Source organism: Perissodus microlepis, chromosome 19 (assembly GCF_051167445.1).
Source record: "Perissodus microlepis isolate ML-2025 ecotype Zambia chromosome 19, ASM5116744v1, whole genome shotgun sequence".
In the NCBI taxonomy this organism is placed as follows: Eukaryota; Metazoa; Chordata; class Actinopteri; order Cichliformes; family Cichlidae; genus Perissodus; species Perissodus microlepis.
The window spans coordinates 30,269,874-30,296,365 of record NC_140479.1 but is presented as its reverse complement, the minus strand read 5'-3'; the positions used below and the strand labels follow the sequence as shown (position 1 = coordinate 30,296,365).

The 26,492-nt window shown below is 39.3% G+C and overlaps 3 protein-coding genes across 6 annotated transcripts; 1 reads left to right on the top strand and 2 right to left on the bottom strand.

The window, feature by feature from the left end:
* Nucleotides 1-219: 219 nt before the first annotated feature.
* cdca4 (cell division cycle associated 4) lies at nucleotides 220-6,539 on the bottom strand. Of its 3 annotated transcripts, none has more exons than XM_084914929.1 (2): nucleotides 3,176-6,539; nucleotides 220-2,838 (listed from the first exon to the last, which is right to left on the bottom strand). In XM_084914929.1, exon 2 carries the CDS (start codon nucleotides 2,827-2,829, stop codon nucleotides 1,909-1,911), a length of 921 nt encoding a protein of 306 aa, XP_084771055.1. In that variant the 5' UTR covers nucleotides 2,830-2,838; nucleotides 3,176-6,539; the 3' UTR covers nucleotides 220-1,908. The 3 variants fall into 3 exon arrangements, with proteins under 3 accessions (XP_084771055.1, XP_084771057.1, XP_084771056.1); XM_084914931.1 differs by having other exon boundaries at nucleotides 220-3,313; nucleotides 6,277-6,538; XM_084914930.1 differs by having other exon boundaries at nucleotides 6,277-6,536.
* Nucleotides 6,540-11,537: 4,998 nt separating this feature from the next.
* ahsa1b (AHA1, activator of heat shock protein ATPase homolog 1b) lies at nucleotides 11,538-16,451 on the top strand. The gene is made up of 9 exons (XM_084915208.1): nucleotides 11,538-11,790; nucleotides 13,147-13,337; nucleotides 13,734-13,816; nucleotides 13,911-14,028; nucleotides 14,219-14,310; nucleotides 14,587-14,715; nucleotides 14,832-14,933; nucleotides 15,059-15,110; nucleotides 15,430-16,451. The coding sequence occupies exons 1-9, from the start codon at nucleotides 11,711-11,713 to the stop codon at nucleotides 15,600-15,602; spliced, it is 1,020 nt and encodes a 339-aa protein (XP_084771334.1). The 5' UTR covers nucleotides 11,538-11,710; the 3' UTR covers nucleotides 15,603-16,451.
* A 93-nt stretch (nucleotides 16,452-16,544) lies between these two features.
* Nucleotides 16,545-21,252, bottom strand: LOC146366336 (dr1-associated corepressor). Of its 2 annotated transcripts, none has more exons than XM_084915209.1 (6): nucleotides 20,939-21,252; nucleotides 20,335-20,407; nucleotides 19,828-19,921; nucleotides 17,799-17,893; nucleotides 17,570-17,669; nucleotides 16,545-17,188 (listed from the first exon to the last, which is right to left on the bottom strand). In XM_084915209.1, exons 1-6 carry the CDS (start codon nucleotides 20,978-20,980, stop codon nucleotides 17,035-17,037), a joined length of 558 nt encoding a protein of 185 aa, XP_084771335.1. In that variant the 5' UTR covers nucleotides 20,981-21,252; the 3' UTR covers nucleotides 16,545-17,034. The 2 variants fall into 2 exon arrangements, with proteins under 2 accessions (XP_084771335.1, XP_084771336.1); XM_084915210.1 differs by having other exon boundaries at nucleotides 17,065-17,188; nucleotides 17,780-17,893.
* Between the last annotated feature and the right edge of the window lie 5,240 nt (nucleotides 21,253-26,492).

Genomic DNA, 26,492 nt, shown 5'->3' with positions numbered 1-26,492 from the left:
GAAGGAAATCGTGACCTAGGACAAGCTGATGGCATAAGATGTAAGTACAACTCCTCCGGTTTAATATGCAAAAAAAATTATTGCGCTAGCTTACGTGGTTCTGGTTCTACAGGGATTTAAAAATAGTTACGCAAAACGGAGCGCGCCCGCTCCGACCGGCTTTAAAGAGTTAAACAGTAACATGCCCTGTTGTAAAATAAGGGAAACAAGCACACACAATCAATAGTTGCACCTTTTATTATAAAAAATATTTACAAAGATGCTACAATGTTTTTGTCTTAATATAAAAAATGCATACATTTTACAACGATAATTAGTCTTTGAAGTTCTAGCTCCCATTCAGACCAGAGTGACATCCTTCAGGAGTGTTGTGGTAAGGTATTAAGTGTGTCGTAATACTGTATTTTAGTCAATACATTTTATTTGCCTGAGTTAATCTCTTCATCACGATAAGGAACAATTTTGAAGAATGCATTTGATTTTCCACATATTTAGGAGAAAGGCAACTGTTTGCATAAAGGAATTAAAGGACATTTGATTTGTATACAGTCATTTTGAAACACATATGACAGAGCTGCATAGTAATTTGAATAGTAACCCGGTTGTTGTTATTACTAATAGTCCTTAAAAAGAAAACTTAGGAATAAATAGGTACTGCATTAGAAACGAAGGGCACAATTTGGATAAATACAATTTCATCGGGCCTCATGGTTGAATTGATAGGTCAACATGACATGTCTGTACCTTGATAAAATAAATACAATAAATAAAACAACAATAAATTAGATGGGTTAAACACACAGAATTCTTCACTTGGAATAACAAATGAGAGAAAGAAATATGGCTTCTCGATGCAGTTATCACCCCGGGGTTTCTCCAAAATGCGTGAGGAAAAAGCTGCTTATTACTGATATTGGATCCATAATGACAGCAGAGCAGGAAAATTACTTCATTTGTCTCCTGGCTACTGTAAACTTACCAGAAATGACAACTCTTGCTCCTTGTTTGTTGACTGGCAGCAATTTTCCTGCTCTGCATAAAGCTTTTAAGAAAATGAAAGAACAGCGCCTATAAAGTGAGACGATGCCAGTCCTGACACCTGTTACAGTCGACTATACCAAACCATGGGAAGACACCGTCTTGAGACTGGCTATTAAAATCTTAAAAACCGCTTGGGAGGGAAAAATAATAATATCAAATGATGCCTGCAAAATCCCCCAGCTGTATAATGCAAAAAATATATTTCTATATACACATACGTACATATACATAAATTCCATTCATAATTGCTCAAATCTCTAGGAAAATATGCATTGATTTATAGATTTGGATTTACAATTTGTTCTGGTTTTTGATGCATGTAGTGTGAGGAATTGTTTCTCAGTCCATGTAACAATAAATAGAACTGATGAAATGGCAGAGAATACGGCCAGAAGGAGCTAGTATGACAGAGTGAATGACGGACATAAACACCTAAATAAGAATGCATCATGGTAGTTATAAGGTAATTATCTTTGCCTTCTCACAGATATTGTTGAGTTTTGGATTTCAGAACCAAAGTGGGAAACTAACTGCTTTGCCAACTCACCAGCATAGCTTTTAAATCCCCAGATTTGTTAATTTTACCATCACAATTGTAACTGCCAATTACATTTTCATTTTATTTTTTATACAAAAAGTCACAACAGCAGATGTTAACCTGCCCAAGTGGCTGTTACAGGAGACCAACTACATCTCTAATACCCCCAACCCCAAATCTACTTGGCTTGCTGTTAATTTCCCATCTTGATCCAAAACCTCCAACAATCTCTATATGTAACAATACCACATACAGAACACACACGTGTACTGTGCATAGTCTGGAAAGAGTCTGTGGCATCAGTACAGACCAGAGGAATGTTCAGAGTTTCAGGATCCCACTATGATCTCCATGATGTGGTCCAGTTCGTTCAGGTCTGACCTGCAGCTTGAGCTGGAGCTCAGGGCCGTGGGCCCATGAGAGGACAGGCTATCGAGCAGATCGTAAGGCCCCATTTTCGGGGCGCTCTGCATGCCTGTCAGCACCGTATCGAGGTCATAGTAAGACGGGTCCACGTCTGAAAACAGTTCCTCGAGCGCAGGGTCAGGGGGCGGCGCTGGGTGCTTGATCTCAAAAGTCCCAAAAACCTGCTCCCCTGTCCTGGAGTCTGCACTTAGGTGGTCCCCGTCTCCCTCCTCTCCCTCTGATACGCACTCCTCGCTGTCCTCCTCTTCTTCCTCCTCGCACTCACCGTCTTCCTCTTCCTCCTCCCAGCAGGGCCCCATGCCAAAGGGACCTGCGAGGTAAGAAGCCGAGGACAGCTGAGGGGAGACGGGTGACAAAGTAGACATGGTGACATCCGTCTCCACATCTCCCTCCATGACCACCTCTTCAGAGTGGTAGCCTTCCTCCACACCGACCACTGAGTAAGGCTTTGGGCTCTGCCCTGCCTGGGCTGCTGGATCAGTCTGTCGGCACAGCACTTCAGTGGCCACCAGGCGGTCGGTGGGACACTGGGCGGCTGCGAGGGCCTGCGTCATTATCTGCCAGGTGCCATCCTGGGTCATTTCCTCCTGGATCTGCCGCACTGTGTTAGCAATTAGAACTGAACGGCAAAGGTTCGGCTCTACCAGCATGTGACAAAGTTGCAGCTTGATGAGCGACATGTCAAGCAGCGACTGCCGCTGCAGACTGTAAGAGGAAGACAGCGTCCGAGCTGCCGCCGAAGGAGCTGCGGGGCCCTGGTCGCCACTGGAGACGGCCTCCTCCCCAGAGTCTGAGAACTTGCGCTTGGTGCCCTTCGGGAACATGTTGTCTCTCTTTTGTGAAGGCGAGGAGACAAAAAAAGAAAAAAAATCAGTGAGAAACACAATGGCACCACTTGCTTAAATATTAAGAAATGTGCCACACAGACAAACACAAAATGTGTACTGCTGTCAATGTCACTAGCTAAAATAGTTAAAAAGATTAAGTGCCATGTAATTAATTATGTAAATGTGTGATGTCATGAGGCTATGTGGTGTAACATTTGTGTGGACATGAGGGAGCTAGGGCTACAATCTGCTGAACTGCAGCTGTGACTTTACAAATAAACTACAGGCTTACTCTACAGTAAACAAATAATTGTTGTAGTTTTTTTCTTAAAGTTTGCTATACCTTTCCTGTTGAGAGGCACAGGCAATAGCAATGCAGCTTGGTCCCGGCTGCAACGCTTCAAGTACTTTTGTACGAGCGACAAGCAGCTTTTGTTCAGCACCATTTCTGCCCATTTTAGGCCAGTCTGAGGCAAGACTCCTGCTGGGCGGAACAACCACACTTTTAACAGACCACTGAGCCACCGAAAATAGCATGGTTACCGACTAAATGCGGACACTGCATCAAAGTAAGCACAGACTACAGAGACCTCTGTCAGAAAACAAAAACAGCACTCAAGTTAATTAGTGCATTTATTTTCTTTCCCCCACTGCCACCTGTGATCAAGAAAATCAAAAAGATATCCTAATCAATAAGGGTGCTTTCAAGGGGGTAAAAGTGACAAGGATATGGAAAGTAACAGCATTTACAATTCACAGTACAATGTACCACCATGAGCCACTAATATTTACAAGGGATATCAGGTTTCCAGGTCTACGCACGCGACGCTTCAAAAACTAGCAGAACAAGATTTTCACTTTCTCTTCACTGAGGAGGGGAAGAAAAGCACAGTCAACTTCCTCATTAAATACCACTTCAACACACACATGTCTTACAGGAACAAAACAATACTCCCGCTAATGTTAAAGGCCCCTCTGACTCCCAAAAATAAATGGGATGCAAGTGAATAGGAGACTGAGCTCCAAACAGCAGCCTGTGGCATTTAATTTTCCATCAGACAGAAAAACAGTATGCGCAGTGTCCGGCTGTCTCCTCTGTGTTAAACCTGTGGGCAGGGCATTTGGGTCAATGATTCCAGTTGCTTCAAATTTCTATTTGTGATATACATTTTTTTAAAAGGGAAAAAAAGAAAACACAAAATTTTAAAAATCAGTACAATGAAAAACAACACTGATTCATGTTTAGCGTTAGGATTCACAGGGCACAAATCACAGAGGGTTGGATCACTTTACAGAAATTGCCTGTTTTTCAGGAACTAGGAATCAAAAAGAAACTACCATGCCCAAGACACTGCTGTTACTGTCATAAATCATCTCTACACCAAATTATCATTTTTATTTTAGGATGCCAGGCCAAACTAAGGCCCACAATCTGTGCAAATTACATATTTTAACATTGACACAGTGTGTAGTCAGGGGTGTTGTGCAATAGCATACTGACAAAAACTAGTAAAACAAGTCAACACCTTGTGAGTTCACATTTAATAGAAAAGTATACATCTAAATTGCTGATCAATCAGATCACCACATTTTTAAAAAGTTACAATCCATGCCAAAAGGAAAAAATAAAGAGAAGTGGCTCGTAAGTACAATTAAAGGCTTGGGAGCCTGGAGGTCTTTGAGTCCTCGTAATCATAGAATAACATTTCCTGACAGTGGACAGAATAAAGGGGGGAAAAGGTAATTTATGAAGATACCCGGAGATCTAAAATGAAAAGGGTGAGAAAACGATTATGGACGTATGTTGTCTTCTTATGTGGTGCAATAATACTGGCCCCTGTTAAATAAGAGACACTAGAGAGAACTACCTCCTTAAAGAAAAAAAAAAAAGTAGAAAAATGAAAGGAAAAAAAAAGACATTAAATAGAAACAGGAAGAACTACAACCTGAGAGACGGATCACTGCACACAGAAGAGAAAACAGTTTTGGACATGACAACTTTTTTTTTAACATTTATACTGATAATTGTTTTCGAACACCCTATAGTTTAGCATTTTTAAAGCTTAAGGATTCTACTCTGAAATTAGAATTACATTCCTGAAAACAATAAGAAAAACAGCCATTCATATATAGGTCATATATAAAATAAGACTGAAAGCGAGTTATGTCCTAACCAGTCTGATCAGTCATCTGTAGCAGGCAACATACACAGTGCGTTGTGTTTTTCCACTGTGGGACATGTAAACAACTACAATCTCATACAACCAATTCCCTAAATGTTCTTACATTTTAACCACTTAAAACACTTTCAATCAAGATAATATTGACAGATAACCTAACATGAGCACTAAATAACAACCAAACTCATGATAATAACATCTCGATCTGCAAGTGAACATTTTTTAAAAAGATTTACTTACTTTACCAATAAGAATGTATTGATTTTAAAACCCAAAGTGATCTGCTACAGACGCTTAATTTTAATGACTGATATCGAGCTCATACTCAGTTAAATAGTATTTATTTACACCTGCACATTAGTGTTGATGTATTTCTGAGCATTAAACTTAGTTGCACATTTTTAAAACACGATTTCACAAAAATGCTGACATATGTGGTGTTCAAAAACTTCTCACATATCAGGAAATAAGTGCGGGGGGGGGGAGACAATCACCTCGTGTAAATCAGTACTTTATTCTGATGCTGACATTACAGTTGTATTTACGTCAGACAGACAGTGTCACTAAACTGGATTTAAAACAGTTTAAATACATTCACTAAACTAAGTGTTTTCTACTTTGCTAGGAAGCAGAAGCCAAACAAAATTCAGCTCCGTTTTACGTCAATGGTTCTTAGCATGGCCCATCCCCCACCACTTTCACAGCCTGCCGTACTAAATGAACAAACACATTTTTAAAAAGCACTGCTTACATTTCTCCCACTTCCCTCACAAATACATAGTGCTACCACTGCCAGTCGCCAAATTAAAACCGCTATAATAGCTGTAAAAAGCGACGGAGAGCTTCTGGCCGTGACTACCGCATGCTTTTGTCTTTTCGGCATCAGAGCTACCGAGCGACAATGAGGCCATTTTGCGCTAGTAGCTAACAGTTAGCCGGCCGGCTATGCTACAGACGGAATTTACACTTCTGGGTTGCCGCTAGCTAGCATAAAATGTTCCGTGAAAAAAAATGCCTCCACGGAGGCACAAAACCCTCGGCATTCGTTTGGAAACTTCCTCTTACATAAAACGAATGCTAGCGAACGTAAAGCTAATTAGCTAAAAGCGCCCACCCACCCACAGTCCGCGGTCCTTCCTCCTTTCTAGCCAAAAACAAGAGTTTTCGCCACGGCGGGGCTGTTAAGTTCCCCAAAAACAACACACGGTCACCCGGGTGGCTAGTTAAAAACACTATCGTCGGGTGCTTGAGTAGCCGTACTCACCTCGTGTTTGTGTTAATTTAATTCCCGTCTCGGTCATAGGATCGACAGCAGAGAAAGCGGAGATCAGGTTCAGATGAGATCATTCATGCCACGGCTTCAAAAACTGAACTACCTCTGTCCTGCTGCTGCTGCGGAGCGGACGACAGGAGGGGAAGGAAGGGAGGGGGAGGGGAGCCGACAAAAGCCAGCCATATGCCTGGGATTCCTCTCTAATGATTTCTCCCTGCTTTTCTCTCCTACTAATGCTTTAACAAACAAGCCAAAGCCCGATGCTGGCTTCAAGAACAAGATGTAGAAGATCTGATGATGTTCTGGTTACTCTTTGTTTATTGACGCTGCGTTTACCGCTGGCCTTTTTAACAAGAAAAACAATCTGTGGCGAGGGGAATTATACCCAGTCATGGAAAGTGACTAAGAAACACGAATTTACTCCGATACGTGCCTAGTAACTACTATGTATAAGGTTATCGTGACATTTCGGTGTTATGCCTTTTGTTTATAGCGAATTATTTTACTTCTGATTTCACTGTCTTTATCTGACAGTTGCAACTACCAGTTTACTGAAACATATAAAAGGCTGGCTGGCGACAAACCTTTTGGCTTTTATTGTGCAGGAAGTTAGAAATCACATATGATCTTAAGTTGTTTAACTGAATTAGTTTAATACTTTAAGAGGTAAAATGACATAATACTTATTCAAACAAACATAAATTAGAACGAAATCCCTACAAGAGAATGCAATATTGTTTAGCAAAACATCATTTTTCTGTGTTTGTACTTTGTTAATTATCTTATAACCTTTTTACTCACTGTATGAATTATGAGCACTGACACTGTGGATTCAACCTCCAGTAATACTACAGTTCTACACTGACACAAATATCAAAACGCAACCCAGTTTATTAATAAATAATAAAAATAGGAAATGCTTAATAGAAAATTGTAACAAGAAACCGATTGTTCTATTTATATAATATTAAAAAATAGTCTTTAACCACTCCTAATTTCTTTATATTTTGTTAGGGAAATTGGAAATAGGTGACATGATTTATTGAAAATTGTGCAAATACAAATATAGCTCATACAACAAAAACTGAATGTGCACAATCCTAATCAACTTAGAAGTTAATATTTGGTAAGACCACTTTTATTCTTCAGCACAGCCTAAAATCTCTTAGGCAAACTTTCTTGTGATTTCATTAAGTAGGAATGGGAATAATCAGGAATAGTTCTCCAGGCTTCTTCAAGGATACTCAAAGCTCTTCTTTGACTGCCTATCGTTCTGTTTCCTGTAAAGATGATCCCATACTGCTTCAACAATGTTGAGGTCCAGGCTCTGGGAAGGCCAATCCAGCACTGATAGTGTTCCACAGTGCGTTGCCACCGATTTTCAATTATTCTGTAAATTGTCATACGTTAGCCCTTTCTTCCTGTTTCCTTCCTTAAGAATGGCTTCATGATTGTCACCCTTCCATTGAGACCGTTTCTGATGAGGCTTTGGCAAACTGTAGATGGATCAACTAAAGTGCCAGATATGTTTCTCAGGTCCTTTGTCATGTCTTTGCTGATTTTTTCCTATTTCTTTCAATCTGACACTTCTTTTTTTGTTTTCATATTCCACTTGTCTAGTTTCCTCAAATATTTTAATGTCACTTCTTTGATATGCCACCTTTTTAGCTAAAAATGCTTTTTTAATGCCTGTGATACTGTATGATACTATGGCATTTTACACTTAAAGCTGCCATGTAAAATTGGTTATGTGTATAGAAAACAGTGGCTGAGCCCATGAGTTAGATGGGTTTATATGTTTGAATTTTCGGTTTTCTTGTCAAATAATAAGTCAGGTGTTAAGCACCTTAACAAGGAATAAAACATTCTTCTGAAAATAGTCAGGTACAAGGAACGGACTGAAAATGAAAGAAGAATTTGCTTCAGAAAGTCAGAAGAACTATTGCTCAAGACCAGTTTATGAAAATAACAAGAATGTCTGGCTTCTTGGAAGTGAAATGAGGGGTGGCTCAATACTGTTGCACAGTACTGTATTTATTTATTTTTTAAATAATTCTTCTTTTTTAATTTGATGCCACTGAAAAAAGCTGTGAAACAGCCACTAAAGGCACCTGGTGGAACATCTCTCTATACTAATTAGGTTTGTTGGCAGCGGGTCAGTAACATGACTGGGTTTAAAAACACTGCCACACATGCAGACTGAGCCTCTGGTAGTTGTGGTCAGAACTAACACACCACATTTTGGGTAATAGTGCGTGGATCTTACACAGTGAGGTGTAAACATGGTTTATACATGTTATGTCTGTTGAGACCGCAATAATAAAATCATTTTGCTCAACCCCGAACAGTTACTCTGCTTTATTTTGAATGTCACTGGTCCATTATGAGTCAAATTTGAATAAAGCCTTTGAATAAAGTTCAAATGGTGTCAACTGTTTTTAGATAGTAAAATAACAGAAACCATAGTTTTACACTTAATACATGGCAAAAAAGGTATATACTTGTTGAGTCACTGCATGCTCTGTTTTCAACAAGTCAAACAAACAAAATGTGTCTAAGCTTTTTCCTTTTGGTGGTGAGGGGCACAAAAGGACTTGCTTTTGCTTATGCTCGTATTTTCTTAAAATGGTAAAGAAATCATTCTGGTGGGGTAACAAGAAGTCAGCTGGTTTCAGTAGCTGATCGAACCACTTTTAACCCTTTGTAGTTGGGTCTAACTTAACTCAGTGCAACATTTTTTCTTATTTTCACCTTTTTCTGTCTTGTTTATGCGGACAGACACTTAAAAGAAATGTCTTTGGTAATATATTGTATTGATAACCTGTGGAAATATTTCCATTCACTGGAAATTGTAATGCAATGACAGACAGATGCAAAGAACACTGAGTTTTACACTTTCCCTGTGTACTAAAGAAATCAGAGATCTGATTACAAACTGCGACAGACTGGCGACCTGTCCAGGGTGTACCCCGCCTCTCGCCCTATGACAGCTGGGATAGGCTCCAGCACCCCCTGCGACCCTGAAAAGGATAAGCAGAAGCGAATGGATGGATGGATGGATGGATGGATGATTACAAATCCATACTAAGTCCAGAAAAAGACAATAAAGTCAAGTTCAAATATGATCGCATGTGATTTTCCATCTCAATTTTGATCACTTTGATAAGAAAGCTGCATGAACAGTCTTTTAGAATTGTGTATTTTGCTCATTGATGGTTGTTTTTTAAGCTTCTAAACTGCAGGTTTAATAAGAAGTTAAACTGCACTTTGTTTATATCTTCCCAAATCAGTAGCAGCCACCTTTGGAGGCTTTTCATTAGTGTTTTTTATAAGACTCTTTAAATCTGATTGGTGTAATTACCAGTAATTATCATCGCTAATGATGCTTATTACCTCTGCCTCTGGATGTTTTCATTTGCAGCAATGGTAATTAGCTTATCTACGTCCCTGTTACCAGTACCTAGACAGACTTTTAAATCCTCGAGCCTCCAACATCTAGCTACTGATCTGTAACCTTTTTGGAACAATTATTAGACTTGACACAAAAAACAGAAGGTGGGGCTACTTTTTGGATAAGACAGATAATAAGAGTTAATTTAACTTATTAGAGGATATAACTTATTATTAAGTTACATACCAAACGCCAACTTTAGCAAGGTACACCTTGCTAGTCCCAGGTTAGCACCCTTTTGCTATAAAAACTGTTTTAATTCTTCGTGGCACTAATTCAAAATGGTGCTGCAAAATTTCCTCTGAGATATTGGTGCATATTGAAGTGACAGTATCACACAGTTGCTGTTCATTTATCGGCTGCGTGTCACCACAACCACCTCTCAAAGGTGCCCTATTGGATTTGGTCACTGTGGAAGCCGTTTGAGTACAGTGAACTCACTTTCACGTACAAAAAAAAACTGTTTGAGATGAGTTTTGCAACATGGTTCATGATCCTGGTGGATGCTGCCGCCAGAAGCGGTCATAGAGTGAGGAACATGGTCAACAATACTCCGGTAGGCTGTGACTTTTACATTATGCTCAGCTGATATTAAGGGGCCCAAAGTGTGCCAATAAGTTATGCACCATGCCATTAGACCTCCAAGACAGATCCATGTATTCATGTTGTTTCTGAAAGTTGCAGCAGAAATCGAGACTCATCGGACCAGGCAGGATTTTTCCAATCTTTAATTGTGCATTGTTGATGCACCTGTGTGTAGCCTGAGTTTGCTGTTCTTGCTGCTATGAAATTTATGAAATATTCAGTCTGTGTCTACATGCCTAAATGCATTGAGTTGCTATGTGATTAGATAGCCATGTTACTGAGCAGCTGAATGGTAAATGGCCTGTATTTATATAGCGCTTTTCTAGTCCCTAAGGACCCCAAAGCGCTTTACACATCCAGTCATCCACCCATTCACACACACATTCATACACTGGCGATAGCAAGCTACATTGTAGCCACAGCTGCCCTGGGGCGCACTGACAGAGGCGAGGCTGCTGGACACTGGTGCCACCGGGCCCTCTGACCACCACCAGTGGTCAACAGGTGAAGTGTCTGGTGAGTGGACACCAGCCATTTCTTTTTACCTCACAGCAAAGGGAACATACCTAAATAAAAGCTCATGCTATACTCACTCAAACTCTAGGTGAGAATCTGCTGACATGGGCTTAATCCCTCACGGTCTTCCACTCATTTTTATAATCACTGTCTAATATCACAGGTTTTTTTCTTCAAGATATGTAAAATGTTTAAGCCATGCCATCAGAAGTTTCACTAAGAGTTGTTTTCATAATTAATCAGTTATTTTGTCCAAAAATTGCCCCATAGCTGTGAAAAGTCTCCATTTTCATAAACCTGAGGGTGAGGCCTTAATTTGTCTTCCCCTTGCAAACAGCCAAGAACAGACAAAAGAAGTACATCCTTAAAATTAAAAACAAAAACAAAAACAATGGAACATTTACAAATTTTGTGTGGCTGGTTTAAAAAAAAAAATACTTGTAAAAGTAATTTGTATGAGTAGTTCATGTGAGCCTGGCAGAATGAAGCGCTTTCTTTAGGAAAAAACAAACATTTGAAATGGAAAATAAAAACAAGGCTTTTCAAAGTTTATCTATCTGTGTATGTATTTACTTAGTTATTTACTTACTTACTTATTTTATTTTTGTAGTTCCAGAAGTCTGCATTCCTAACGCGGAACTATTCTTCAGGCTTCCGGCAAGGGGGGGACTTTTTTTTTTACCTCCTTCCACAACGTTCCGTTTCCAGCATTTTCTGTGCTCGGCGAATAAACTCAGGAGCACCGCTTGAGAGCCCGCAGCAGCCAGAGGCTTCTAGAAACAGCGTGCACATCGGTGGATAGTCACCGGCAGACACCTGCTCTCTGCTTTTAACCTTACACATTTAAACGTTTCTTATTATTTATTCAACAAAATGGCGAAGTGGGGAGAAGGAGACCCTCGTTGGATTGTAGAGGAGAGAGCTGATGCGACTAATGTCAACAATTGGCATTGGTAAGATCTAATGAAAGGACATTGGTTTTTAGCTGTTAGCCTAATGCTAACACGACACACCGAGCTCCTGTTAGTATCAAACTGTAGTTTATATGTTTAGGTTTGGATCAAGTAAGGTTAGGTCATTATTTTGTCTGTAGCCGGCCTCAAGTATTGAGGTATATAAAAGTTTGAAACAATTAGGCGAGCTAACATTGCAGGCGTTCTTAAGTTAGCTTCGCATATAGCTAGCCGCTGAAGCTTCTAATGCATGTGTAACGGCTTTTAACATCAGTAGCGTTAAAATGCAGCATGACTAATTGTATCTACTGCAGTATTCTGGTGTAGTAACAAGCTTTATAGTCTCTCGCCTTTGGTAAGTTTACGGTTACCAATGTTTCATCGGTTACACCAGAACACGTGTGGTAGCCCCAATTACAACGTGACTGCACTTTTTATAACTGCCCTACGCAAAATAATACGAATGAATTCATAGTTTGTAAATATGGCATTTGTTCGTCTTCTGTAATGATCCCGGAGCATTTGATTACAGGCTTTTCTCTGTAACAGCCATACTCAAGGGGCGCTGTCACCAGTCAACTAGAATGTGGTTCCTCAGATTTGTCACTTAAGCCGGTCTGTGCCCACCTTCCAGCTGTGGTGACCTCCTAAAATACATTTGTATCTAGCAGAGGATTAGAAAGCTGATGTCAGAGGCCATCTGACTGGGTGGTCCAATTGTGACGTCCTGAGTAGTAACCAGTAATGTACACTTTACAACTGTACACAGTTGTTGTCCTTGGGTGTTTTTTGTTTGATCTCCCCCTTTTGTGTTATGAAAATAAAGAACCCTTCATTTTAATGTTTTACATTCTTAATCCTCATCATCACACTATATATTGTTTTTAACACATTTAACTAGTGCATAATGAGTGGCCACATAGGGTGAATCTCTGATTCAGTCATGTGAGGAGAGGTTCCAGTAGGAAAGGCATCTGGTGTAAAGCCTCTGCCAAATTAAACATGTCGAGCTTCCCGCTGTGGCAACTCCTTGTGAATAAGAGAGCAGATCCAAGTACCATGATCTTCCTCTTGCTAGTTTACAATTGATGTGACTGAGCAGGTAAATCTTGGCCAGTCTAGCCTCACATTTGCCAAACGACCAGTGTCAAACAGACATGTTTGATGACATGTCAGTGCATCTCATGTTTGGGATTCAGAAAACAAATTTCCCAGTTGAGTATGACTGCAAACACTTTGAAAATACATTGAGAAGAAGGCTTGTAAAGTGCACAATCCTTAGTTAAGGTGTTGGGGTTTTTTGTTCCCTGTTCGGATGTGCTCACTTATCTTTGTGGTCTCCGCTGGACTTTGCAGGACGGAAAGAGATGCAACAAACTGGTCATCAGATAAGTTAAAATCTCTGCTTCTTGGATTGAGCGTAGAGAATGAGGAGGGAACGTGTGAAGTGACAGAAGTCAGCAAGGTGGAAGGAGAGGCCTCAATTAACAACCGCAAAGGGAAACTTATTTTCTTTTATGAGTGGAACGTGAAAGCTACTTGGACTGGTAAGTAGAAAACTAGCATTATTGTTTGTTTCATTTAAGGCAGTAGTTTGGTTTTAATTGCATCTCTGAAACTGGTCATTTGGCTGCTAACAGTGGCAGTTACCGTCATTGCTTCCAGACTATAATTTAGCAGGCACTGAGACTTAATCAGCATTGTGCCAGCTTGTTTGCAAACATCTTGAATGCAGGGCACGATCTCTTATATGTTGAAGTTTTACAGCTCAGCCTTTAACAGGTAGATTTTTATATCTAATAGGGGGGAAAAGCTTCAGTGGCTTATAGAGAAGAGTGACTGAGCTAATATGTTGCATTTTTATTATCATTACTAAAATAGGAGGCAGGTTTGAAGAGGCTTTGAATCTTTGCTGACATGTTTATTCTTTTTTGTTTGAACAGGAAAGTCAAAAGAAGGAGTCAAGTATAAAGGAACAATTGAAGTTCCAAACCTGTCTGATGAAAATGACATGGAGGATCTTGATGTAAGTTTCACCAAAGCACATGTGCACACTGATTCAGGCTGGCTGGAAGGTGGAGGAAGAGTTTACTGAGTTTACTTTCCTGTGTCGTGTCCAGATTTCTGTATCGTTGAACAAAGATGAACCCGACACGCTGCTGATGAACCTGATGAAAACGAAAGGAGTGGATAAATTCCGCGACGCACTGCAGAGCTACGTTGGGTTCTTAAAAACAGGTGAGCTAACGAATAGCAAATTTCTCCCAGAGCCTAATTGCTGAACACATTGAGATTATGCATGATTGTAAATCGTTAAATTCTTTTTGGGTAGAATTTGCGTTAAGAGTTTGCCAGATTCAGATTAGGTTAAAGAAAAGGGTCAAATGCTTATATTTATACAAACTCTTCTTTCTTTTTTTAATTGCAGAATTCACACAGGGGATGATCCTACCCACAGCCAATGGTGTGGCCAAACCACAGTCCACATCACAGTCCAAAGCTAAGCTGGATAAAACTGAGGTTGGTGCACATCAATCACATAGTAAAGATTTTGGACTTTGACCCTCACTTTGTCCCCATTTTATTTACTCTGATACCCGAAGCAGTGTTAAGCCTGATTTCTGTAGTTGAATTCCCACCATTCAGTTGTTGTTCATGTCAGATTACGTGGAAGGTTTAAAGCAGTTTCTAGTTACGTCAAAAATTATGACGTTTCTGCAGAAGTCTAAACCAGGCTTTAGTTATGGCACATAAACTGATCCGTGCTCACCAGACTTCTATGGTTGTGTGGAACAGATTTCCTCCTCTGCCAGCACAGCCACTCCTGTCAACACCGGCGTCAAGATCCCCACCTGTAAATTTACACTGAAAGAGACGTTTCTCACCTCACCAGCTGAACTCTACAGGGTCTTTCTGAACAAAGAGGTGAGCCTCAGCTGTGTGTTTGATTGGAAACCCAGGCTGTGGTTGTGTCTTGTTAAGTCTTTCAGTAAAAATGGACTTTGCTTCTTTTGATTTTGGGGCTTCTTGTCAATAAACAGATGGTTCAGGCGTTCACGCGTGGTTCAGCCACAGTGGATGGAGAGAAGGGCGGAAAGTTTCGTCTGCTAGATGGAAATATTCTGGGCGAGTTCACAGAGCTGGTGAGTCTGATCTATGACATTTAAAAATAAGCATTTGTGTATATGAATTATTTACTTGACTGTACTGTACCACATTAACATCACTTTACCTGAGTAAATTCTAACACAAGTCCTCTTGCTTTCAGGTTCCAGATGAGAAAATAGTTATGAAGTGGCGGTATAACACCTGGCCCTGTGGTAGGTTTCTTTCTATTTTTCAGTATGTGGGAACAGTGCTTACTATCATACAACAAATTGGACCATTTAAATTCAAATTTGAAAAAATGTACTAGTATAGATGAATTCAAACACATAAACTGTGAAATAATAATTGCACAGCAGTGGTTTGTGTTATGGCTCAATAAAAAGGTCAGCTTTTCATTCACCTACTATAATTTTATCCTCATCTGTAGCTCACTTCAGGGTCAAAAATAATTTCCTCGGATCTCTCTTCCTTTTATGCTATCGTGCTTTTATAGTTAAAAGTATGGATTTTTTTTTTTTTTTTTTGCCACAGAGCACTACGCCATGATCACAATGACGTTCTTGGACCGGAGCAGCGAGACAGAGCTGAAGGTGGAGTATCGAGGCGTCCCAAACAGCCAGGAGGAGCAGACGAAAGAGGGCTGGAAGAGATACTACTTTGAATCTATTAAACAGACATTTGGCTACGGAGCACGGCTCTTCTGAAAACGGTGTACTGTAGTGCTGTTTTGTTTTGGGTTTCTTTCCAGTTTTGGATTTTTAATCTTTTGTCCTTCGATCTCTGGCACATCCGACTGTAAACTCAGAGCACGACTTAACAGAAGAGACAGCATAAGTGAGGCCAATCCATCACCTCTGTGTGTAAATGTTTTCTTTTCTGAGCATATTTAAAATCAATCTTTGTTTTTGTTCCATCTCCTTCAGTATTTGGATCAGTTGTTCAAAGGAGAATGAATGGACCGTGCCTTTGGGACTCGGGATAAATAATGGATTGAATAAAACAAAGGGATCTATCGCACCACTACTTCAAATTGGCCTCCACGTCTATAAATATGTAATTATTGCAGGAGATAAAGAGAAATGTTTTCTTTTATTTGAAAAACAATGTTTAAAAAATGAATGTTTATTTTTTAACTTGTATTGCTCATTTTGAGTCATTGTAGTGAAGATGCATGTTTTCATTCCAAACTGCCCCCCATGTGGAAGAATGACGTCCGATCACCTGCAGCCGAGCAGGACTGTACTCCAGCTTGTTCCTCTGAGACTAGATTTGATGCTCATTACAAGTGTAGCGTCTGCCAGCGTGGATCAGCAGGAGGAACGTTAGCGAACCTCATCGGTGCTGGGACATGGAAACCGTCTCACCTCCTCATGCAGGTCACTGCGTAGCAACTGAAGAGAGATGTTTTTGCTTTATTTGGTTTCAAAATGTTAAAAAAAAAAATCCAGTAAAAATAACCTTTCAGAACAGAGTGCATCTATTTATTCCTCATTTCACGCCATCACAGTGTAAAAAGGTTAGTTTACTGGAATAAACCAATCCCTATATGCTTGCGACTTGTTTTTATTCAACTTCTTTACATTCGAACTATCTGGAGATTCCAATTATTTATTTACATACGTTATTTATTTTCATATATGCAAAAATCTTTAAAACTTTTAATTTACAAGTGCTCTAAAAATAGACACCACAAAGGCCACTATTTCTTAAAATAAGCACTTAGTTTGGTTTTAAAGATTGCTGCACATCCCACAAGTCCTACCAGAAAACAAAAACAAGCAAAAAATAAAGTAATACATTGTGAAAGCATCTAATTCATATCAAAGAATATACATCTTCAAAATACAGTAAAAAAAAAAAAAAAGCTGCACACTGTCTAAAAGTGTTCCAGAATAATCTCAAAACTAAATATTGTAATCTAAATAGCATCATTATACAAGCATGTACTGCTCTACAAACACAATTTCCTAATCAGCAACTCAGTGCAAAATTCCACAAAAGATTCAAGTGATCCTAAAATATATCTGCTCCAAACAAAGATCCCTTATCCTCCCAAGAAAAACTCTTTATTTACCCAAAAGCTGGACTTGAGCTAACGAAACAACTTGTATGTAGACGTCAGCTGAAGTATTGTGATTACTTAGCCTCACTTATTTGTGACCAAGATCCAGGACAGCAGAGACAAAAGACAAATGTAAGGAGAAGTGACATAATGAAATGAGGCGCTGCTGTGACTTCACAGCAGCTTCCGCTGGTTGCACAGTCATAAGCAGATGTAGAGCTCCGACTCCTGGAAGAAGGAGAGGAAATGATTGACTAACTGAAACCAGAAGGGGTATTAACATGTCCGCAAAGTTGATAAGCTCTTAGTAACCAAGGTAACTGATAAGAATTTGTTCTCCGTCTTCACCCTTTCACCCACGGATCACCACAACCGTTCTCTAGACAAGACAAACACTGCTGAGGTAAGAAGTACTCTACACTTTTTCAGCCACACAGAGTAAAATTATCACTATGGCCTCAAGGGGGCGCTGCTGCAGCTTTTAGCATGCAACACAAAAGTGTCCACTACTGCCTGAGTGTCAGAAACACAAGTACACACATTCTGAGAGCTGATTGGTTCGGTTCGCATGTTAGTTGGAGTAAGATTTCGTTTTTAGTTACTACGTACGCTGGCACTCGAGTCGTTGTCAAGTGAGTCGAGGCTACCTTGCGGAGCCATTTCCTCCACTTCAGGTGGTTTTTTAACAGAAACTTCATGCTGTTTGTTCCTTGAAACAAAGAAAAGGTCAATTATCATAAGAATTTAATAATGTTGAGGGCATTTGGAGGCTTTTTAAGAAGGAATTAGTTACATTGACATTAAAGGTACACTCTCTACCTGTATAAAGGCCACATACTCATGCTTCTGTTGTCCTTCTGGCTTGTAGGCGTGGTTTGTGCTACCAAGTCTTTGAGAAAATGGAAGAGCTTTTCAGACTCTATGCATTGCTTCCTATAAAAGCACAAAATGTAATACATTATATGCCAACTTTTCATATACATGCATGGGAACGACATGCTAAAGAGAAAAAAAGCAAACAAACTGACAGTATATTGATTTAATTTGCTTTTTTTGTTAAATATTCAATTTATTTTATTGGGGATAACTAATGTTAACGGCCTAGGAACTGTTTTAAAAACAACAGCATACAGTATTCTTGATTCTTGAGCCACCGCTGATTCTTTATATTAAAAACAAAACAAAACAGACGTTCTTATAATTTCTTATAAAATGGTCCAGAACAATAACTCCCCAAGCTTTCTGAAGGTCTTTCAAAGTTTTTCTTCAAACATTGGCCTCTTTTTCACTAACTTTCAGTCCAGTCCTTGTACCTGAATATTTTATAGGAATGTTTTTTGTTTATGCTACTTAACATTGACCTATGAACCTTAAAAGGCCACCTAACTAAAGTAAGACGACCCCTTTTTGTCTCATCCTTAACAAATAGGGTGGTGGGGGGTGGGGGTCATTAAAGACCTGGCACAGGACCTAAAAGATGCATTTGAACCTTCAATTGATCCATCTCTGTTTCGCTCAAGCCTCATCAGAAATTATCTCAGTGGAATGGTGGCTGTCAAGAAGCCATTAGTAAGGAAGGGAAACAGAGGGAAAAGGCTGAGGTATGCCAAAATATACAAAAACTCGACTGAAAATCAGAGGCAACAATGGCAAAATGACACAACATTTGAAATTTTTGGTTCAAATTGTTGTCAAGCAGTATGGAAGAGTTCAGGAGAAAGGCACAACATGTCTGTTCGCAGCCATCTGTAAAACATGGTAGAGGTTCTGCCAAGTTTGAAAAGCAATGCCAGCATCACTGGCTGCAGGATCATGTGATCCCCAGCATCACTGGCTACCAACACGTGAAGCTACCATCAGATTTTGATCCACCATGCAAAAATAAAGTATCTAATTGGCAGAATTTCATTTGTCAGCATGACCATACACACTTCCAATGCAGTAAAAGCATACCTGGACAGAAAAACACACAGTGGGACAGTATCAATCATGGATTGGCCTCCCAAGACTCTGGACCTCAAAATCAGTGAAGCAATCTTGGATTGTCATCACAGAGATCACAACAAAAGGCAGCCAACATCGAAAGAAGAGCTTTGAATGTCCTTCAAAAATCCTGGAGAACTATTCCCACTTAATGAAATGACAAGACGGAGATTTCAGGCTGTGTTGAAGAATGAAGGTCCTCGTACCAAATATCGATTTTCACGCTTGTTAAAAATGTACAAACTCTATGTTTTATAAGTATTTCGGTGCATGTTTCAATAAATCGCTGCATCTATTTTCCATTTTCCTACCAAAGTATAAAGGAGTAAGAGGTGGATCAAGATTGCTGCACAGTACTGTAACCTGTTCAGTCATTTTTTTAGTTGAAATTTGTGAGGAACCTCGAGCGCAGTAAGTCTGAATGAATGCTGTCATATTCAGTTAGATATGAACAAGATTATAATTGCACGTATGTCTTCTTCATCTTCACAAAAGACAGTTTGCACGCCTGCAGCAGTCGAAGGTGCGCATAGATCTTGTGAAAATATCTGCCTCACTTACACTCATAATATTTCTCTTCCAGTGTGAAACCCTAAAGCACTGCTTTCAGAGATGAGGACAGAAAGTGAAACAGGTCATGTGAACCAGACTCACTGACAATAGGAGCTGACTTTAGTTTATTGCTTCCAGCTGTTTTTGGAAGTCTTTCATCTAAATGTTCTTCTGTGAGCATAGAGTGTTGCATGCATTTACGCACATGGCACAACACTGGTGATTTCATTAATTACGTCTACATATACCATCATTTTAGCATCATGGATGGATTAGTCTTGATTAATTCATAATCTCATATACTTGAGCTCAAATAACAAAGTCTTACTTACATGTGAGCCACAGACACAACAGTGCTGAGCTTGGACTCTGTAATCACGCAGGTTTTTGTCAGCAGAGACTTCAGGAATATCTCCAAGGCCCGAGCTTATTGATGCAGTATGGGATTTCACAGCTCTACAACACTTTCAGCATGTATTTACATACTTGCTTTGACATAATACAGTTACAATTTAACACTGGCTAACATCAAATATCCACACCATCACAGCAGAAAACAGTTCCTATCACCTGGAGGGATGTATCTTAGTGCAATAAACTGAACAATTTATTGTTGAGGCATTGTGTGTATTCGCTTTAATCAGCCTAAATTAATGTTTAATTCAGTCTACCCAATATCCAATTCCTAAAACAACAAGATTCATTAGGACAGTTTATTTATTTTGCTAAGCGATTGGCACTTGAACGCAACTGACTTTAACTCCCAGCAAGTGCCTCAGGAGAAGCTGGAAGAAGATGCTGCTTCGGCAAAGCGCTGAGCTTTGACTCCTAAAGGATACATATGATTACAGGAACTGCCATCGCCATCCGGCCCACCTCAGCGTCCTTCTGCATGATTTTTTTGATGCGCCTCTGGCAACAATATCAAAGAGTTTACAGCTGTTCAAGCAAATGGAAGTTACGGTGCATTAAGGAGCACTGAGTAAACTGCGTGTAACTGATGAAATAACTGTTAATAGCAGCTGAAGGTGTTTTTTTTTAATTGTTCATATGTGAAAAACAATGTGTGACATGTATGTGCCAACTATTTATACTACAAAATAGGCCTACATACATTTCATTAAAAAGGAAAACAAGTTTCCCAACCAGAACATAAAAAATGGAAGGAACAGAAAGCACAAAGTCCTGCAAACTCGTATTCATTGAAAAAACATCGAAACACCTTCTATAATGGTACTGTTTTTTGTTGTTGTTTTTTAACGAGTAAGTAATTTAGCCTAGTAGAGCTAAAGCATTTTTAATATATCTCCTAGTTTGCTAGGCTAGCTCGCTAATAAACATGATTTCCAGCAGTCTTTGAATGCAACAGTTGTCACACGACTACAGTTACCCGTTAGCTCGTTTGGCAGCTTTAATTTTCCACATTATTCCACATTTACTCACAGGAGGGAAGCGTATGTTATATCTTCTCTTCTGTCCGGGCATTTTCGTGGCTTTAATCCGCGCCGCTCGAACACAGTTTTCATATTTTTACCGCAAATCGCTGCTTCGTCCATATGTTTACCTTCAGCAGGAAGAACCCCGCAAAAATGCCCCAGAAAAGAAAAAACACACACCTGAGGTCAACCTGTCCTGACCCCGACAATGACGTCATCACACTGGCGCGTTAACAACTCATATGCTAAAAATGGTTTTAAAAAAATTCAAAACGTTAACTATTTAGGACTTTAAATACCATTAATGTCAGTTCAAATGTATTTATATAGTACCTGTTCACAACAACATTCTCAGCAAGACGCTTGACGTTGTCAGGTAAAGACCTTACAATATTAGAAACAAAGTCCAATAATCAGATGGCCCCCTATGAGCAAGCTCTTGGCGACAGTGGGAAGGAAAAACTCATTTTTAAAAGCACAAAACCTCCAGCAGAACCAGGTTCAGGGGTTGGGGTGATTGGAAAGAGATAAGAGCAGCGTGAAACAGGACAAAACACACACATGGGAGAAAAAGCCAGAGTTTAATCATCGCTAATGATCAAATCAATCAAGTTGGATAAACACTTGGAGAGGGAAGAAAGACAAATAAAGTAGAAACACTCAATCCATGGGATATGGGAAGGCCTCAGCAGCCTAGGCCTATTCCAGTATAATCAAGAGATGGTTCGGGGTCACCTTATCCAACACTAACTATAATCTTTATCAAAAAACAAAATTTTAAGCCTAACCTTAAAAGTAAAGAGGGTGTCCAAAAAGTCCAAACTGGAAGCTGGTTCAACAGAAGAGGGCCTGAAAGCTGCCTCCCATTATCCTGACAGAGACTGTCAGGTTAATGGGACAAATGTATAATGGGACAAATGACGCCTAAAGGACATATCCTGTCAGCAATAACTCCAACATTCCTCACAATGTTACTGTTACTTAACATAGCCATTATTTGACTTATATTGGAATTCATCTATTTATTCATTAATATGACCTACCGCTAACATGACAAATTAAAAAATAAAAGCATGTCCTGTAGGCTGCTTTTCAGATTTTGCAGCGTTTAGGCCATATATAGGGCCCTCCCCTGCACCACTATGTGCGATTAAGAAAATGAGTGGATGTATGAATTTTGCATTTACTATATTACTGCATGAAAACATCCACATTAATCATGTTAAGTACACAAATAAAGAAATACATCTTATTAAATAAGAAGATTTCAAGTTTTTCTGTTGTGGCCACAGGATATTTTTAACACTGAAAGTCCTCTTACATAAGTTCACATTTTAAAGCTGGCCATTTTGCTTTTTTATACTTCACACAGTTTTTGTTTTCATTCACGCACCATCTGCTGGACTGAAGACCACCCGGAAAACACTGATGTTTTCATTTGCTTGTGGTGACATATTGATCTTCAGCAGAGTATCACTCTGCCTGGACCACTCTGGCTTCACTAATGACTGCAAAGGTTAATCAGATAAGGTTAATCAGTACTCACTGAAAAAGATTATGTAAGACTAATAAAGCATCGACACCAGCAGGACAACTGTTATCTTTACTTTATGCATGCATGTTCTTTTTTTAAACATATTTGTGCCGACTGGTGGTAATTGGTGCATTTTTCATCAACACTTCTAGTCTCAACTAGTTTAGATTTGAACCTTTTATAACCTGGGACTTTTTTTTTTTTCATGTAGCACCTTTACAGAAAAGGAGAAAAATATAACCAGCCATTATTTCAATTCAAATATATCGACAGGATTTTGGAATAAAAGCATCTTTCTGCTTCTAAGCATTTTATTTGTAGTACTTTTCTTACATACATTTTTAGATCATAAGAATATAAAGGTTAAGTAAGGGATGTCAAACTCATTTTAGATCGTGGGCCACACACAGTACAGTCAGCCCACTTTGAGTTTGAACAAGTGAAACTCACCTTTCTGTCAGTGTAAAGAAGTTTAAATACACATTTAATCCCTGACATTAATTATATAAGAAAAAGTGCAATTTCAGCTGTAAATCTAAGTATTATCGAAATGACAAAGAAATGCTGCTGAAGTAAATGAAAGAAATTACACAACTCTTTTGCAAAATTACAGAAACTTCATGGTAGCTCATTGCCCAGAAATATTTTTTTAATGTAAAGTCATTGTAAATAAGAAAAAAGAAAAGAAAAAAGAATTGTAGGTATTGAAAAAACAGGAATGTTGTTTATTTATTACTTTGGTATAGTATGAATTGCCATGTGTGAGATCTTTATCAGAGAAAAGTTGTAAAAGGTATGAAAATACAGTTAAAAGTCCAAAGTTTATGCCCTCCTTTACAGTTTTTGACTCTATCCAATGGGCCAGATTCCTGAGCCAATTCTGGCCCTCGGGCCTTATGTTTCACACCCCTGGTTTAGGCCGTCTGCAGTCAAACAAATAAATCCAATTTTCTGCTGATGTGACTGCCTCGCCATTAATGAGTGAACTAAAAAAAATTAAAAATAATATTCACTGCATCTTGATGCATTCTCAATCATCCAGGTAAGTAAATCTCCAAAAGCTGATTCTGTTCATCTGGACGTAGCGTGCAGATAATGCTACGTCCAGATGAACAGAATAATAAGGATAATATTATTAATATTATTAATATTCACTGCATTCTTATAAAATAACATTGCCCCTCAGCCCATAAAATGCCCTGCAACCTGGCATGTTGCAGACTTGGGATTGATTTTCTGCTGAGACGTGCAGATAAATATCTCAACCCTAATTCAGGAAGTGTGGCCTAACAACATTAAAATCAGTTACACTGCCTGATAAAGGTGCATGGCATTGAATATTTATGGTGGTTGCGGGGAGAGCAAACAAAACAGCCTCCAGTGTGTTTGAGGGTTGAACTTAAGAATCTTGCAGGTGGGGATCTGAGTTTTTGTTTCCCCTCAAGGAATCAACTTGAGTCTTTCCACAGAGAGGAATTTACAGCCACTGTAACTGTAACACTGACTATACAAGAGAGGGAAAAGAAGAGAAATAAACTCAGACCTGCCAGGACCATGACAAATAGTAATATCTGGCATATTTAGCCAGCTTAGAGTGCTGAGTTCATTATACATTCATAGCACATCATAACAGAATGGAAAAAGTAGTGGGTGTTATGTAACGCCACCTGGTGGACAGCTTTTGTGTAGAATAAAGACTCGACAGAGGGATTGGAATCCCACAACTCTGAGTTTTGTTCAGTGGAATAGTCGTAGTACTCGAGACACAAACAAGAGAAATTACAAAAAAAAAAAAAGGCTTCTGTGTTGGTTTGCAGGACCCTGACACGTGGAGCTCAGTCAGTGCATCTTGGAGCATCAGGCCAGTCTACCCGGCCCATTCAGAAGTGGCTATCTTAGTCCTTTCACATTTCTCAGATTGCCCATACTGGATTCCTCTCCTTGACTCCTATCCTTAACCCCCTTTGTACTTCCCACCAGTGATGCAGGCAGAGGATAGAGGAGTGGAGTCAGCAGGCCTTTGACAAAATGAGAGCACCTCTCTTCAACGCTTCATTTTAAAGCAATTTCAGTTAAATATGATCTTTGGCTCAACTGCATTATAACTTATTGTCGTTGTTTTTTATTTTATTAGCCCAACTACATCTGCATTTTATGATGTAGCAATGTTAATAGGGTGTTATATTTTCTGGGCAACTTTCAATTCAATTCACAGCACAGTGCAATTAGAAAAGACATGCCACTTTTTATTAATGCACAAAGAAACAGTGAAGGGCAGACAGATTGGTCATGCTACATAATTGAAACAACATCTGTGTGCTACACTTCGTTCATACACTGAAGGTGAAAACACTTCTGAAGAGAGTGCATTCATACATCCTGTGTTACAGCTCCTCCTGCATCGTCTTTTTCCTCTTTCCAGGTGATGAGTATGCAAAAATCAGGAAATGTGAACGCAAGGCCTTAACTTTTGCTCACTTTCAATCCACCAAGATCCGTGTTAGCAGTTCAGTTGGTTTCTGACTTATTAATTTAGTTTTATATCATCTAGCCACCAGAAGCAAAGCTAGAAGTGTCTTACCTGGGCTAAGGAGAAAAAGAACTGGAATTCATTTCAAGTCTGTGGAAAGAGTGGAGAGGCTGAAAATGCAACCCGTTTGAAGCCCAGTGTAAAGTTTCCACACTCTGTGATGATTTGGGGTACTGTGTCAATTGCTTGATGCTGGTGATGGTTGGTCCATTGTGTTTTATAAAGTCCAAACTCAAAACTGCCGTCAACCAGAAGATTTTAGAACACTTTGTGCTTCATGGAGATGCCAATTTTCTTTTACATCAGGACTTTGCAGCTGCCTACAGAGCCAAAACTAAATAGCCAAAACTACTGCCAAATGGTTTGCCGATGATGCTGTTACTGCCAATAGAGAAACTGTTGTGCATTGACAAGAGGAATATGAGAAATGCCCAACCAATAATACAACTGAGCTGAGGGCCACTATCAACTGTCCCCATGCCACACCACACTGATGTAGTAATGCATAGTAAAGCAGCCCCAACCAAAGATTATGTGTATGCAGAAGAGCATCTCTGAATGTACAACATGTAAAACCTTGAAGCAGATGGCCTACAGCAGCAGAAGGCCACACCAGAAACCACTCCTGTCACACAAGAACAAGTTTTGACTTCTGCTGCAATATTCACATGGTAGGCTCAGAAATTAGGCATTTACAGCATTTCATCCTGCAGCAGTGGTTCTGACTGATGGTGATATGGTGGTGTGTGCATTTTTGGGCTCCTTAGTACCAACTGGACATTGCTTAAGTGCCACAGCCCAAGTTTTGCTGCTGAGCATTTCCATCCCTTTATGACCACAGTGTCTCATCTTCTGATGCCTGCTTCCAGCATGTTAACATGCCATATCACAAAGCCCAGATGATTTCAAAGGGGTTTCTTGATCATGACAATGAGTTTACTGTAATCAAATGGCCTCCACGGTCACCTGATCAATAGAAAACAATCACCCAAACTTTATTTATGAAGCACATTTCATACAAGTTGGAACGTGGACAGGAAGTTTAATGCCCACCGAGCTACAGAAACGATCCAATAATTAAAAAACTATGAATTGTTGTAAAATGATTGGCAAAAAATAAAGACACCAAATCACTCAAAATAAAGAGATTGAACAAAACCTGCTATACAGTTTATGTCAGAACAGTAAAGTACAGGAATGCCGGTGAGAGAAAGAAAGAAATTATACAGTTTTTCTAAAGATATAATACCTACTTTCATTTTACCTTCATGTTCTTTTCAATAAATATTTGAACAAGTGTGTCAAGTGTAGATTCTTTTCACTGAAAAAAACCCAACTAAATCCATCACTGCTATTTTGTGACATAGTCGCCCTTGATGGTTTGATTTAATAGATCAAACCAACAACATTTCACATTTATTCCATATTATACCGTTTTTAAAGTGACATAAATTAATGATAAAAAAATTTGCTGCATTACCAGTAAGTAGCCGCTGG